Here is a 13,956-nt window from a genome sequence, read left to right as displayed (position 1 = left end):
AAAAGAGAGCAAAAACCTGCAGGAGTTGAGAGGCTCGAGCTCTTAATTGGGGGATGGAAAGGCCAAGATTAGTTTCTACCTCGATCAATTGTAATACTAATAAAGGATAGGCTCTGTTAATACGATTACTGGTCAAGATGTCGAAACATAACACCATGACTTCGCATTTGTCCGAGGTTCTGGCTCAACAGCAACATAATTTGCAGCAACTTCAAAATTTGCAGCAGCGTGCCAAGAGTTTGACCTCTAACGAATATCCAGGAAATACCAATTACATGCCACAAAGCCCAGGAATACGCCAGCAGCAAGTGTACGATCAGCAACCTCAAGTACCCCTGCAGTCTCAGCCGTACCCGATGGATGGCTTGACATCGGGTTCTCCGGCCGCCGACACATTGACTACTCAGGGGGGACGTACGAACAGCATGTCTACGTATCAGAACGCCGCAAATATTGTCGCCCCAGTGGGCATCCAAGCATCTAGTGGTTCGGCGCAGGGCCAGTTTATGCAACAAGCACCGGCACAAGGACAGGCTCCGATTCAAGCCCATCTCCGACAGCAGCAGACTCCAGTCAATGGCCAAGAGACCGCTGTGCAACAGCCCCAGGCAGCTATGCCCGGCTCGAACAGAGCCGCAATGCAGGGAAGAAATTCTTTAACGAACGCCTCGAGCGTTTCAAGAGCTAGGACTTCTATGAATCGCAATAACGCTAACGCACAACAGGACCCCAGATCTCCGCTTGTGATTTTAATGCCAACGAACGCGCAACCGACAGAAGTTCTAGCTAATCGGTTTGCCGCCTGGAGAACTGTCATCAGAGCCATCATAACATATCTGACTGAAACCGCATCGATTCAGGACGAAATTGTCAGACAACAGTTGAGGTTGACACATGCAGTCCAGTTCCCATTTTTCGCTACTGAAAATCAGCACCAGCCCTCTGCCCCAGAAGATAGGTCTATCCAAAAGTTTTTCTTACCTTTGGGTAATGGATCTATCCAAGATTTACCAACTATTCTGAATCAATATCACGGCTCTTTAGCCTCTCATGCATCTCGCACTTCGAAAGAATTAACCAACGAAGTTATTCCTCGCTTGGAGGATCTGAGGCGCGATTTACTGGTTAAGATGAAAGAAATCAAGTCGTTACAATCGGATTTCAAGAATTCATGTTCTAAGGAATTACAACAAACTAAGCAGGATTTAAGAAATTTCTTAGAATCTATCGAAGAGGCAAAATATGGGACTGCCAAGCAAGATCCCTACCTAACAAAGATAATACTGGATAGACAAATTAAGAAGCAGCTGACTGAAGAGAATTTCGTTCATGAGGCGTTTGACAATTTGGAAAATTCTGGAGCCGAACTGGAAAAAGTGGTAGTGATGGAAATCCAAAATGCTCTGACCATCTATGCACGTCTATTGGGAGAAGAAGCCCAACTAGTTTTCGACTGTCTATTGTCAAAGATGGAGGTTGGATTCTTTAGTAAGGATCCGCAACTTGAATGGGAGAACTTCATTTTGAGAGACCCCAACTTTATCGTTCCAAACTTGCCAATGAGGAAAATGAAGGAGATTGTTTACAAGAATCAAAACGATCCACTGACTTATGAAATTAGATCAGGCGTTTTGGAAAGGAGGTCCAAATTTTTGAAATCTTACTCGAGAGGCTACTATGTTTTAACTCCGACCTTCTTACATGAGTTCAAGACTGCCGATAGGAAGAAAGATATTGTTCCTGTCATGTCCTTGTCTCTGAATGAATGTAGTGTTACGGAACACTCAAAGAAAGGGTCTTCTGATGATCGGTTTATCCTACACGCCAAACAGAATGGCCTGATCCACCGCGGTCACAACTGGGTATTTAGGGCCGATAACTATGAGACAATGATGGCATGGTTTGAGGATTTGAAGATTTTTGCATCAATCGGTAATGCTCAAGAGAAAGCTAAGGCCGTTATCGAAAGACTTGGTTTGCAAGTTGATTCAAAGGGGCAGCCAAACTCTAAGCTCTCATCTTCCCCCAACCCTGCCAGGCCCTCGATGTCACAGCCACCTCAAGACCAGCAACGTGTCAGCATGGATGTACAAAGTAACAACATGGACATCCTAACTCACAACAATATACCGTCTTCTACACCCAGGCTGGACAATCAAACTAATACGATCACAACGTCTTCCATCCCAGATACCAGGGACTTTGAAATTGACAATTCCATTCCAAACATATACATTGACATTCCTGCTAATGAAGCCAAAAACAAGCGGTAATATTTATGACACTTTTATTCTAATGAACACAAGACGCTTCATCGCTTCCATGTCAGAGTCTATAAATATTTCTTTATGGTTGTGTAAAACTAGTATTCTCTTTTATTAATTTGACTTAAGAAGTCCCTCTGTACCTCGTCCAATACTCCGTCCCAACCTTGGTGAAATTTAAGGTCTGAAAACTTAACAAGAACACATTCTCTACCACGATCAGAGATCGCATGCTTCTCTTCATCTGTTAAGTTCACAACTGTTATGAAAAGTTCTTCCAGAGTAGGGTATTTCCCACGGTCCTGCGTTTCATTATAATCAGGATCACTTTTGTCTTTGAAGAAAAAACCAGTTCTAGTTTCTGTGGTATTTTCCTCTGCTTGTTTCCTCTCTGAACTGTCCCAAGGAACAACAATATCTAGAAGCGGCCCAGCAGAGGCATGAACCAATGGTATTAGCCCTGATGCCGCATATTCGACTACTGCGATACCAAAATGCTCGTTCCACATAGCATTGATACCATACGTTGACTCACGTAAAACCGACTTGATTTCCTCGTAAGGACAATCAGTACGGAATTCTAGTAAAATTTCTGGAACCTGAAGAGAGTTCCTTGACCAGTCACGCAAATAACTCACATGGTCTTTATCAGCTTCCGATCTAGTTGACCCGATCATGATCAATTTGGGAGCTAGAGAAATGTCATCAAGAGACTCGAGAAAGTGAGCAAAGGCTTTCAAGATCAATTTGTGCCTCTTCTCAGGCCTAAACTGTGCCACAACAACCGCTTGGTTCTTTCGCTTTGATTTTGCCGACTTCGTAACCAATTTCTCGGTGGAGCAGGGCGGATACAGTATCTTTGAATTCAAACCATTCCAAATCCTCTTCATATGATTGTCCGTCCAAGTGGAATTGGTAGTCGCAATGCTTACGAAAGAGCCAACATACTTATACCATAGCATGAAGGCTTTCCAGTACCAATATTTGACAGTTATTCTTAAAGACCGCGCATTTTCCATGTTTTGTAGCTTCTGTAACATGTCTGAGGAAATCACAGGATAATGTGTGTAAGTAACGATCGGAATATGAGAGAAGTAATGAACAAACGGATATCCAAAAGGATAACCCATGGTATCGCACCAAACATCTGGAGGACACTTGTAAAGTGCCTCAAGTGTGAGGAAAATAGAGCCAATGGCCTGCCCTAGCAGAGTAAACCGAGGCCACGTCTTGCTATCAACTAGCCTTCGATTCTTCAAGTAAATAAAGACAACTCTGTCTCGATCCAGTTCATAATCGAAGCGTTGCGAGACACTATTCAGGATTTGTTCCTGTGTAGCAAAGATATCGCCGGTGTAAATGAGGGCCACATTGCCACTGCTTTTTGACAAGGTGGATTCTACGGCCTTCCAGAGCACCTTTTCACCGCCACCGCCAGCATTGCAATATGGATGGAAGAACCCATAGAGGACCCTTTTGTTCCGTCTCAGTTCTGGTACCAATTTGTTCACAAATTCTTCTCTGTGTAATTTATCTGATTGACCAATTGAGATTGAATTCGAAGAGGAGATACCATTGGAATACTCGCAAGGTCTGGCGCTCGCAAGTATCATTTGTCGCCTTACTGAACCGTGCTTCCAACCAAAATCCAGTTTGACATTCTTGCCCGGGTCCTTTTCTATCTTCTTGATAGCATTGTTAATTCGAACTCTATATTTTGCTGGTGGCTTCATGGTAAAGTAAGGTGCCGTTCGAAGGAGGCCCTTCAAAAAGACAAAAGAGCATATTCCAATGGTGATCAGTCTGGCAATAGCCCAATCACTGAACATAACTGCCGCCATTTGATCTCTGTGTTGTTAGTAAGGTCTTTACTTTACCTATTATCTGCTCCGCTGAAAGCGAAAGCGACCCCGTAGGTTCATACAGATGAAGTATGCCGACCATAAATAATATACACAGCGATTCTCTAATACTGTATAAAAGCAGTAGGCTCGCTTGGAAGCTCGTGGCTGATCACCTATCTCGTAGTTCCATGACCAGCTCAAGAAGAGGACCGAAATCGGCGGGCCTTAGCAACTCAAACTCTTGAGAAAACAGACAGAAATGTCTGAAACTGGTGTTCAGGACAGTCTGTAAGTTGAGCTCGAGCACTTCGTTGAAATGATGGCAGTAAATGTGGGCGTAAACTCGGAATAACCTCCGCAGCATCGGAATGACGAATCTCTGAATAAACTTTGTTGGAAACTGGCCAGAAGTCTTCGCCGGGAATATGGTCTCATCGTCAAATTGATCCTGGCACCATTTCATTAGGCATTCAACGTATTTGGGAGCGGACACCGCCACTGGAGATTCGCCCTTGTGAAAGCTCCAAAGATACTCGTATTCGTTGGTGGCAATCATCCTGGGACAACTTTGAGGGGAACAAAACTCGGTGACAGTGCCATAAAGCATGTTTATCTGGTTGTAAAAATCGACGCAGTGCACTGCCATCCATTCGTTCTCGTCTTCACCCTTTGGCAGCTTCACAGCTTGGTTGAGAACACCCTCAGATCCCAAAGTAATCTCCACGATCTGCTTCAGGTCTTGATGCGAGCTTACTGCTGTCCCTGCGGTCGGCTGAAGGAATTGCTTCTGATGCGACGGGGTGTAGTTAAAGTCCGTTACGAGATTGGCGTCCTGCTGAGTCTGACGTTGCTGTAGCTCAGGCAACGTGTTACCACTTCTTGTTGGCGTGGCCCACAGCTGGCTGTCTAAATTTTGAGGGTTTGGCTGCGTGGCAAGCAGCCCGCTACGATCATCTCTGCTTCTCTTAGGCGAAGATCTTGTACTGTCACCATCCTTGTTGGCATCGGTGTTCCATCTGAACCCTCTGGTGGATCGAATAGTCTGACCGGGACTCAAATGACTGAAATATAGGTAAGAAACCTTTCGTTAGTATGCGAAAACAGCTGACTGGCTACGTTTGAAAGACAACATACAAGTTTTGCAAGAACGACATGCAGTTCCGCTAAATATCCCTCGATCGAATCTAGTATATCCTTTCTTCCACTCTACTCAAATACCTTCTTCTGTCTCACCTTGATCTGCTTACTGTTTACTCCTAGGCCTTATACAGAAATAAGTCATGTGACTCCAGACTATATAAAAGGTACCGAAATTCAAAAGATCTAACGGTCCAACCACTTTTAAACCACAAAGCCAACTGAAAAGCAGATAGAGTTCGGTTGCGTTGGTATCTTACTGGGATGGTACTTGCTCCAGGCAGATGTAAACACGTCAGGAGCGAACGGCATCTGTGTTTTTGCCGCCTACGCGACTTTGGCGCGAAAGAGGCTGCTCAATCTTCGTCAGCTTTTGATGCCGTGATCTGCTAGGAAATGACGGAAACAGCCGCTGGTAATCTCGCTAGCCAGTCTGTCTGGCGGAGTCTTTGAGCTCGGCGGCTAACTGGTTAAAGTCACGTGAAAGCAAGGATGTCCAACAGAATGGCGATACTGGTGTTGGCCACAGACAAGGTCTTTGAGGCCTGTCGGCCATTTATGGGTACCGCTACGCGACGGTGGGATACTAAACATCCTTCAGGTTGCCAGGATGAGGTGTCTGCCAGTCACGTGGTGTAGGGGTAGGTTTGATGGAGGTGGATGGGTGCAGATTTTTGAGCTTGGCCAAAACTGAGTGCCTAAGGGAGGGGAATCATATAAACGGTTGAGGATTTCAAAACAAATGCATTATAAAGAGTGGGAGCACCAACTGTAAGCAAGTTGAAGCAACGTTTCTGCCAGGGATCGCTGATCAGCTGTCGAGAATCAATAAGGACAGCGTGGAGTGATGTTCAAGAGTGTGCAATACTTTGAAAGCACTGCACCTTCTCCTTCGGATTCGGAAGTGGAACCAACTGAGCCACGGGATGTAAAACCAGACGCGTGTGAAAGTGAAGAGCATGAGGACCATGGTAGTCGGGGCAAACATGTACGAATTATGATTGATGACGAAAGCGAAGATAATGCACAGGACGGAGAGAGTGAGGGCGAAGACAAGCAGGACAAGTTAGACGGCCTTCCGTCCTTTCAAAAGAGGCCTTTGAGCGACACGCCGGTAACGAGTACTTGGAACTCGCCCGCAAGCTCCACGGACAATACGCCGTTGACGTCACCAGAAACCAGCACAACCAATTTGGTTCAGATGAATCAGGCGCTCAATCAAATACCAAGACAGGAAGCTGAGAGCACAGAGACTCGCCAGGCTAATCTGTCTCTTTCACCTCCGCTAGCTACGGGCGCATTATCTCCTTCGAGGTTTCCGCACCCATCGAGACGGCCTACCACGATCGATGTGCCCGGTTTGACAAAGTCGAAATCTTCGCCAGATGGCACAATATCTAAAGAGGATCCAGGCTCTAAACTGGTGATCGTTATGGTTGGGCTGCCTGCCACGGGAAAGTCTTTTATTACAAACAAGCTTTCAAGATATTTGAACTTTTCCATGTATTACTGTAAAGTTTTCAACGTGGGAAATACGAGAAGACAGTTTGCCAAAGAACATAATATAAGTGATCAGGACTCTAAATTTTTTGACCCCGGGAATAATGAATTTTCCAAACTTCGAGACAAATGGGCGATGGATACTTTAGACCAATTACTTGATTATTTATTGGAAGGGCCCGGTTCTGTAGGTATCTTTGATGCTACCAATACCACGAAGGAAAGGAGAAAGCATGTTTACGATAAAATTCATGAAAGAAATCCACATTTGAAAGTTCTGTTCCTAGAATCTGTTTGTTCTAACAGGGCTGTTGTCGAGAGAAATATCCAACTCAAGCTTTTTGGGCCGGATTATAAGGGCAAGGATCCGGAATCATCGCTAAAAGACTTCAAAGAACGCCTTGCAAATTACATGAAGGCCTATCAACCTATTGAAGATTCCGAGAACTTTCAATTCATCAAAATGATTGATGTTGGTAAGAAAGTCATCGCATACAATATTCAGGGATTTTTAGCATCTCAAACCGTTTACTACCTGTTGAACTTTAACTTAACCGAGCGGCAGATTTGGATCACCAGGAATGGTGAGAGTGAGGACAACGTGGATGGGCGTCTCGGTGGTGATTCGCACCTGACGCCGCGCGGTGAGCGCTATGCGCGGGCTCTAACCAATTTTATTGATTATCAAAGAGCACTTTTTTACAATAATGAGATGGAGAAGAAGAGAAAGTCAGATTGTGATGATGAAAAACAATGCAACGAATTCTTTGTGTGGACAAGTATGCGTCAAAGATCCATTGAAACAGCGAAATATTTTAATGAAGAAGATTATCCAGTGAAACAAATGAGGATGCTGGACGAGTTGAGTGCCGGAGACTTTGAGGGTATGACCTATCCTGAAATTCAACAAGATTTTCCAGAAGAGTTCGAAGAGAGAAGAAAGGATAAGCTTCGTTATAGATACCCGGGGATAGGAGGTGAGTCGTACATGGATGTCACAAATCGTTTGAGACCTGTCATTGCGGAGATCGAAAGGATTGAGGACAACCTTTTAATCATTACCCACAGAGTTGTGGCTCGAATTTTACTGGGTTATTTCATGAATCTCAGTAAAGATATCATAGCCAATGTGGATGTGCCATTGCACTGTATTTATTGCTTGGAATTGAAGCCCTATGGTATCACATGGGCCCTATGGGAGTTCAACGAAGAGACTGGTAACTTTTTCAAGGTTCCTGAGTCAGAAATGAATACTACGATGGTTAAAGAGAACGAACTGGTCTATAAAGAAAGACGTTATTCACTTGTCCCAACGGCTCCAGCAAGCGCGAATAATTCCTCATCAGATATCCGTGCCAAAAAAAATGGATCAACCGGATCATCAACTCTAACCAGGGAAACCGGAGACAAAAGGATAACATGTTCCTCCTCACAGAATGAAGCTATACACCCGACTTCAGCGCCAGCGGTACCGTTTGCACATAATCTACCGAACCCATCGAATTTAATTGACGGAGGTGGAACTTCCATCTCAGTTAACCGTCGCCAGCCAACAGCTCTGCAAAGTTGCGTCAAATCCTCCCTATTAGCAAACTCTATAGAGAGTCTAAGACCCGCAACCTCTCCTAGACAAACGCTACAGATTGATAAATTGAACGAAAGGTTGATAAATTTGAAAACACGTTCGCCTAACAAGATTAAGGCAGTTGATGATAATGAAAGAGAAAACAAAAACAAATAATGATTATGATCCTTTGGAAGAGAAACAACCATGTCAAATGATTGCCATGCTGCTTGATTTTTAAAACCTTACTCATTAAGCATAGATAGGGTCGCATTTAGCGGCAGCATACATTTATAGATTTTTGTCAAGGTTCGCTGTACTCTTAAAATCTTACAGATTGCCGTAGATTATACCCATGGCGTCTACCCACTGCCCTATCCTTCCGTATAACCCTAAGATGTACTGACCTTCCGGTGGCCTCAGTTCTACAATACCACCGCCTGTCGCATTTCCAAGCATCTTAGTTATCCGGCCGTGGTTTGTTGCAATTTGAACAGCATCAATCCATCCACCGCATCTAACATTCAGGCCAGTAACGATCTCATCTTTTTCCAGTACAAAATCTGTGTAATCATTTGTTTGTCTGCCAAACAAGACACTCGACTTGGCTTCATCATTCAAAGTAGTGGCCTTGAAAGAGTTCGTCAGTTTCTCCATGTAGTTTCTAGGTGGCAACGGCGGATTAACACTTCCCATATTTGGCTGCAAGAATAATCGTATTCCGTCTAATGCCCCGCCATGGTAAACCCTTATGGCACTGACATGCCTTACGTCAAACGCCACAACGCCACTATCTGCGCCGCCATGTTCGTTGCCTAATAGTTGTGATTTCACGCCTTGGACGTTACGGGGAAGTCCATATCTCTCCATTGATATGAAGCTAGGCTTCAAGAAGCTCGGGAAATTACCGATTTGAATCTCTGGTGCGTTGACGGACAATATTCTCAACGTGAAACTAGTCCCACGCTCATTTGGAGGCAGGCGAGCGACTAGATCATCTAAAGAAAGAGTTAGATCACGTACAGGTCCAGGACCGCCTAGCGATCTGGGCAAATATTCGATGTAACCCTTCGACAAATCTCCACAGATCATTTCGATCGAGTAAATACCGGTCCTTGAGGTGATACGGCATAAGTTGTCACCCAGCGGATAGAGAGATGGCTTGGGCTCAGTAAATTTATCAATTTTGCCAGGTCTCATAAAGGAAGGATCGTAGTAATCCTGCGGCAGCGTAAACGACGGATGGTAAAGAAATCGCAGCAGATCGAGGTGATGCCAAGTACACTCCTCTTTCGGGAAAATTGGCGCCTGAGAGCCAAAAGAATTTGTTCTTACCGAGAATGCCTCCTTTGTGAGGAAAGATCTGTTGAGTGTTACATAGTCTCTCAGCATGACACCATTCTCCTCGTGGGGACAGCCCAGTGAATGCCCAATTTCATGCATGAACGCCCCCAAGGTCAAGGTGAACGTCTCCCAGTGTGTACCGCATTCATTACAGTCGTTGGAAACCTCTTTTTGCGAGGTTCTTGTATCGTCGGTGAAATAAGCGACCAATTGCTCGATATGAGGAGGCCAGGCAAACAGACCGTGAGACCCAAAGATCGCTAATTTTATCTCATCGGTCCCACCGCCCAAAGCAGCATGCGCAGTGATGAGTTTTCCATCCCAATGTGTGTCTAAGAACATCACCGCAGCTTGAACTGGCTCTGGCCCTTTGGTGAAGGGGCCGCCGTATTTCTGGAGGGCCTCCATGGCAATACCAAAAAGCCCGCCAGCGTCTGATGCGTCCGGGTTCTGCTGAGCTAAATTGTAGTCCCGAATCTCCTTCGTTGACTTGTCAGAGCGTAGTATGTGAATCTTGACTGTATTTCTCATCTCCTCTTTCTGCTGGAACGTAGTGTCCCACGTAAACTCCTCCAAAAACCTGAAACTCCTGTTTCCAAAGCCGGCACGCATCATTTGCTCGTTCGTGTACGCTTGCATTAGCCTGGCACCTACTCTCAACTTTCTCACCGCCAGATCCAGCCCGTTGCCTCCCTCCTTCTCCCGCTGAGCTCTAGGTGAGTCAAACTCGAGAGACGAGTCCCTGGCCACCAGCAGACAGAGATGAATCGGTGGATCTTGCAGCATCGGAACATACAGGCAACCAACGCTCCTCGAGACCTTTGTATCCGTCACAAAAGTCAACCGATTCTCGCCGGGAACCAGAATAACGGTAGCCTTGAAGCCATCGGCGTGTATAGGATACGTCACCGGCGGCAACTGAGGATGCAACACTTGCAGCATGCGGGCTCCGCTGCCACTTTTGCACTTTCCATGAACCGTCAAGCACGGAGACACAAACTGGTCATTATCGTGCAGATTAAAAAGCTCAATCTCTCCAGATCCTGTCAGTTTCATTGAACCAGATTCACCTAGCACCAGAAACCAATCTCCCAAGCCCCTGTCTTCCTTTATGTCCGCAGAAGTGTCGAGATCCATGGCCATGGCATCGCCTACTTAATTGCCCCTTACTGGAGGAAACTTATCGTGAAAATACATAAAGAAATGCTCCACGACGCTTCTACCACGCTCAGCTCAGCAGCAGCTCGACGCTGTTCGATTCCCAGTCAAGAGGCCGTCAGGTTTTCAAGCACAAGACGTCCGATACCGGGTCAACTACAGGCTTTCAAGATATGCATCTTGCAGCTCACCCCCAGCTCATCTCCAGCCAGCTACAATCGCCGTCCCATGGTCCTGATCGTCCGTTACTGCTGTCTCAGCTTAAGTATGGCAGTTGTTGAAAAGTTCACCCAATCTTTAAAGGGCTAGGTGGCAAAGCACGGAGAAATTTTCTTAACACTACTAGTTAAACACAAAGAAAGTCGCAATTGGCAGGGCTGATACGGTTAGAGAGGCGTCATCGAGCTTGAAAGTGCTATGTCTCACCATAAAAAACGTGTTTATCCGCAGGCGCAAGTTCAGTACGCTCAAAATGGGTTTGGACAGCAGCCAATGGTGAGCCCGGATGGATATCCAGCAGTGGGGGCTCCCGGTATGCCAGTACAGCCACAGAATGGAGTTCCGCAAGTTGCAGCTGCGCAGCAGCAGTTTTTTACCCCTGTTCAGCAGCAGCTTCACCAGCAGATTGACCAAACGGCTGCAGCATTGGACAATGTGCATTTGCACAACGTGCCGGTGGTTGATCCGAGCAGCTACTATCAGCAACAGCAGCCTGCGGCTGCTGGTCAGACGTTTCCACAGGGTCAGTACCAGCAACAAGCTGCGAGTGTTCCGCTGAGAGGAGGTAAGCCTATGAACCAGTTGTATCCTGTTGATCTGCTCACTGAGCTGCCACCACCGATCAATGACTTGTCACTGCCCCCGCCGCCGTTGATGGTGCCTCCCGAAAGGATCTTGGTGCCATCTGAGGAGGCAAATGCGTCGCCGGATTACGTCAGATGCACTCTGAACGCGGTGCCCAAGACGCACTCGCTGTTGAAAAAATCCAAGTTGCCATTGGCGCTGGTTATTAGGCCTTATCAGCACTTGCAAGACGAGATCAACCCGCCTCCGTTGAACGAAGACGGGCTGGTTGTTCGTTGCCGTCGCTGTCGGTCATACATGAACCCTTTTGTCACGTTCACGGATCAAGGCCGGAGATGGAGATGTAACTTCTGCCGACTCGCTAACGACGTTCCGATGCAGTTCGACCAGACGTTGTCCGGCGTGCCAGCTAACCGCTATGATAGAAACGAAGTGAAATATGGTGTCATGGAATACTTGGCGCCAAAGGAATACACAATGAGGCAGCCGCCTCCTTCGACGTACGCGTTCATTTTGGATGTCTCGCAGAATGCGATCAAATCCGGCTTGCTGGCCACTGCTACAAGAACCTTGTTAGAGGTGTTGGACTCCTTACCAAACCACGATGATAGAACGAGAGTTTCCATTCTATGTGTCGATAACGCTATCCACTACTTCGCCGTCCCACCTGACGAGGAGTCTGACCAGATCAAAATGATGGACGTCGGCGATTTGGACGAGCCTTTCTTCCCAAGACCAAATTCAATGGTGGTTCCGCTGAATGCCTGCAGGAACAATTTGGAAAAATTGTTAAATCAGATTCCTGAAATTTTCCAGTTCAATATCATGAGTAAGTTTGCTCTGGGTCCAGCGCTGAAGTCTGCGTTCAACTTGATCAGTGCGATTGGCGGTAAGATTATTGTCGTCTCATCTACTCTGCCAAACGTGGGTATCGGCAAATTGCAGAAGAGAAACGAAAATGGTGTCGTCAATACATCGAAGGAATCATCGCAGCTGTTGAGTTGTCAGGATTCTTTCTACAAAACGTTTACCATTGACTGCAGCAAATCTCAAATTACGGTTGACATGTTTTTGGCTTCTGAAGATTACATGGACGTCGCATCGACGTCTAATTTAAGCCGGTACACCGGTGGTCAAACCCATTTCTACCCAGGTTTCTCGGCTGCTAAATTGACCGATGTTACTAAGTTCACAGAAGAGTTTTCAAAGCATTTGTGCATGGATATATCCATGGAAACTGTTATGAGAGCTCGTGGAACGTCAGGATTAAGGATGAATTCTTTCTACGGGCACTTCTTCAACAGATCCTCGGATCTGTGTGCTTTCTCGACTATGCCAAGAGACCAATCATACGTTTTTGAAGTCACCATGGATGAGTCAATTATTGGCGACTATTGTTGTTTTCAGATTGCCGTCTTATTGTCTCTGAACACCGGTCAGCGTAGAATCAGAGTGATCACGGTTTGCTTGCCCACCACAGAATCGTTGGTTGACGTGTATGCCTCAGCCGACGAACTGGCGGTGACCTCATACTACACCCAAAAGGCAGTTGAAAAAGCTCTCGGCTCAAGCTTGGAAGATGCTAGAGAGCTGCTAAACAAGGCTGTTCAAGATATTCTGGCTGTTTACAAAAAGGAAATCGTCGTTTCCAACACTGCTGGGGGTGCTCCTCTGAGATTATGCGCTAACCTGCGGATGCTCCCGCTATTAATGCACTCCCTAACGAAGCACATGGCATTTAGGCCCGGTATTGTTCCCAGTGACCACAGAGCGGCGGCCTTGAACAATTTGGAGTCCATACCCCTACCTTACCTAATCAAGACCATTTATCCAAAGGTCTACTCTTTGCACGATATGCCAGATGAGGCTGGTTTCCCTAACGAAGACGGCCACATTGTTCTTCCTGAACCAATAAATGCTTCTGCATCTCTATTCGAAAGATACGGATTATATCTGATTGATAATACCACGGAACTTTTCCTCTGGATCGGAGGCGACGCAGTTAGTGAATTGGTCACAGATGTCTTCGGATGTGGCGATATATTCGAAGTTCCTATCGGGAAACAGGAACTACCAATCATCGAAAACTCTGAGTTTAACCAAAGAATCAGAAGCATCATTTCCAAGCTCAGAGAACATGACGATGTGATCACTTATCAATCTCTATACATTGTAAGAGGCGCATCGTTGAGTGAACCAGTCAACCACGCCTCCGCTAGAGAGGTTGCCACTTTAAGACTATGGGCCACGAGTGCGCTGGTTGAAGATAAGGTGCTCAACAGCGAGAGCTACCGCGAATTCTTACAAAACATGAAGATGAAGATCAGCAAATGAGCCAAGA

General features: G+C 46.0%; 6 protein-coding genes across 6 annotated transcripts; 3 read left to right on the top strand and 3 right to left on the bottom strand.

Moving 5' to 3' along the window:
* Positions 1-137: 137 nt before the first annotated feature.
* Positions 138-2,273, top strand: SLM1 (phosphatidylinositol 4,5-bisphosphate-binding protein; the record flags this gene model as incomplete). Its single annotated transcript, XM_037282243.1, has 1 exon — positions 138-2,273. One exon carries the CDS (start codon positions 138-140, stop codon positions 2,271-2,273), a length of 2,136 nt encoding a protein of 711 aa, XP_037138138.1.
* An 89-nt stretch (positions 2,274-2,362) lies between these two features.
* Positions 2,363-4,105, bottom strand: ALG11 (alpha-1,2-mannosyltransferase ALG11; the record flags this gene model as incomplete). The annotated part of the gene is made up of 1 exon (XM_037282242.1): positions 2,363-4,105. One exon carries the CDS (start codon positions 4,103-4,105, stop codon positions 2,363-2,365), a length of 1,743 nt encoding a protein of 580 aa, XP_037138137.1.
* Positions 4,106-4,277: 172 nt separating this feature from the next.
* On the bottom strand, positions 4,278-4,754 carry MOB1 (Mob1p; the record flags this gene model as incomplete). The annotated part of the gene is made up of 1 exon (XM_037282241.1): positions 4,278-4,754. One exon carries the CDS (start codon positions 4,752-4,754, stop codon positions 4,278-4,280), a length of 477 nt encoding a protein of 158 aa, XP_037138136.1.
* A 1,338-nt stretch (positions 4,755-6,092) lies between these two features.
* PFK26 (6-phosphofructo-2-kinase) lies at positions 6,093-8,486 on the top strand (the record flags this gene model as incomplete). Its single annotated transcript, XM_037282240.1, has 1 exon — positions 6,093-8,486. The coding sequence occupies one exon, from the start codon at positions 6,093-6,095 to the stop codon at positions 8,484-8,486; it is 2,394 nt and encodes a 797-aa protein (XP_037138135.1).
* Positions 8,487-8,639: 153 nt separating this feature from the next.
* On the bottom strand, positions 8,640-10,796 carry HG536_0B03220 (putative metalloendopeptidase; the record flags this gene model as incomplete). Its single annotated transcript, XM_037282239.1, has 1 exon — positions 8,640-10,796. The coding sequence occupies one exon, from the start codon at positions 10,794-10,796 to the stop codon at positions 8,640-8,642; it is 2,157 nt and encodes a 718-aa protein (XP_037138134.1).
* A 432-nt stretch (positions 10,797-11,228) lies between these two features.
* SEC24 (COPII subunit SEC24) lies at positions 11,229-13,949 on the top strand (the record flags this gene model as incomplete). Its single annotated transcript, XM_037282238.1, has 1 exon — positions 11,229-13,949. One exon carries the CDS (start codon positions 11,229-11,231, stop codon positions 13,947-13,949), a length of 2,721 nt encoding a protein of 906 aa, XP_037138133.1.
* Between the last annotated feature and the right edge of the window lie 7 nt (positions 13,950-13,956).

The sequence above is a fragment of the Torulaspora globosa genome, chromosome 2 (genome assembly GCF_014133895.1).
Source record: "Torulaspora globosa chromosome 2, complete sequence".
Taxonomy (NCBI): Eukaryota; Fungi; Ascomycota; class Saccharomycetes; order Saccharomycetales; family Saccharomycetaceae; genus Torulaspora; species Torulaspora globosa.
The sequence above is the reverse complement of the archived record's forward strand: the minus strand, read 5'-3'. Positions and strand labels throughout refer to the sequence as shown.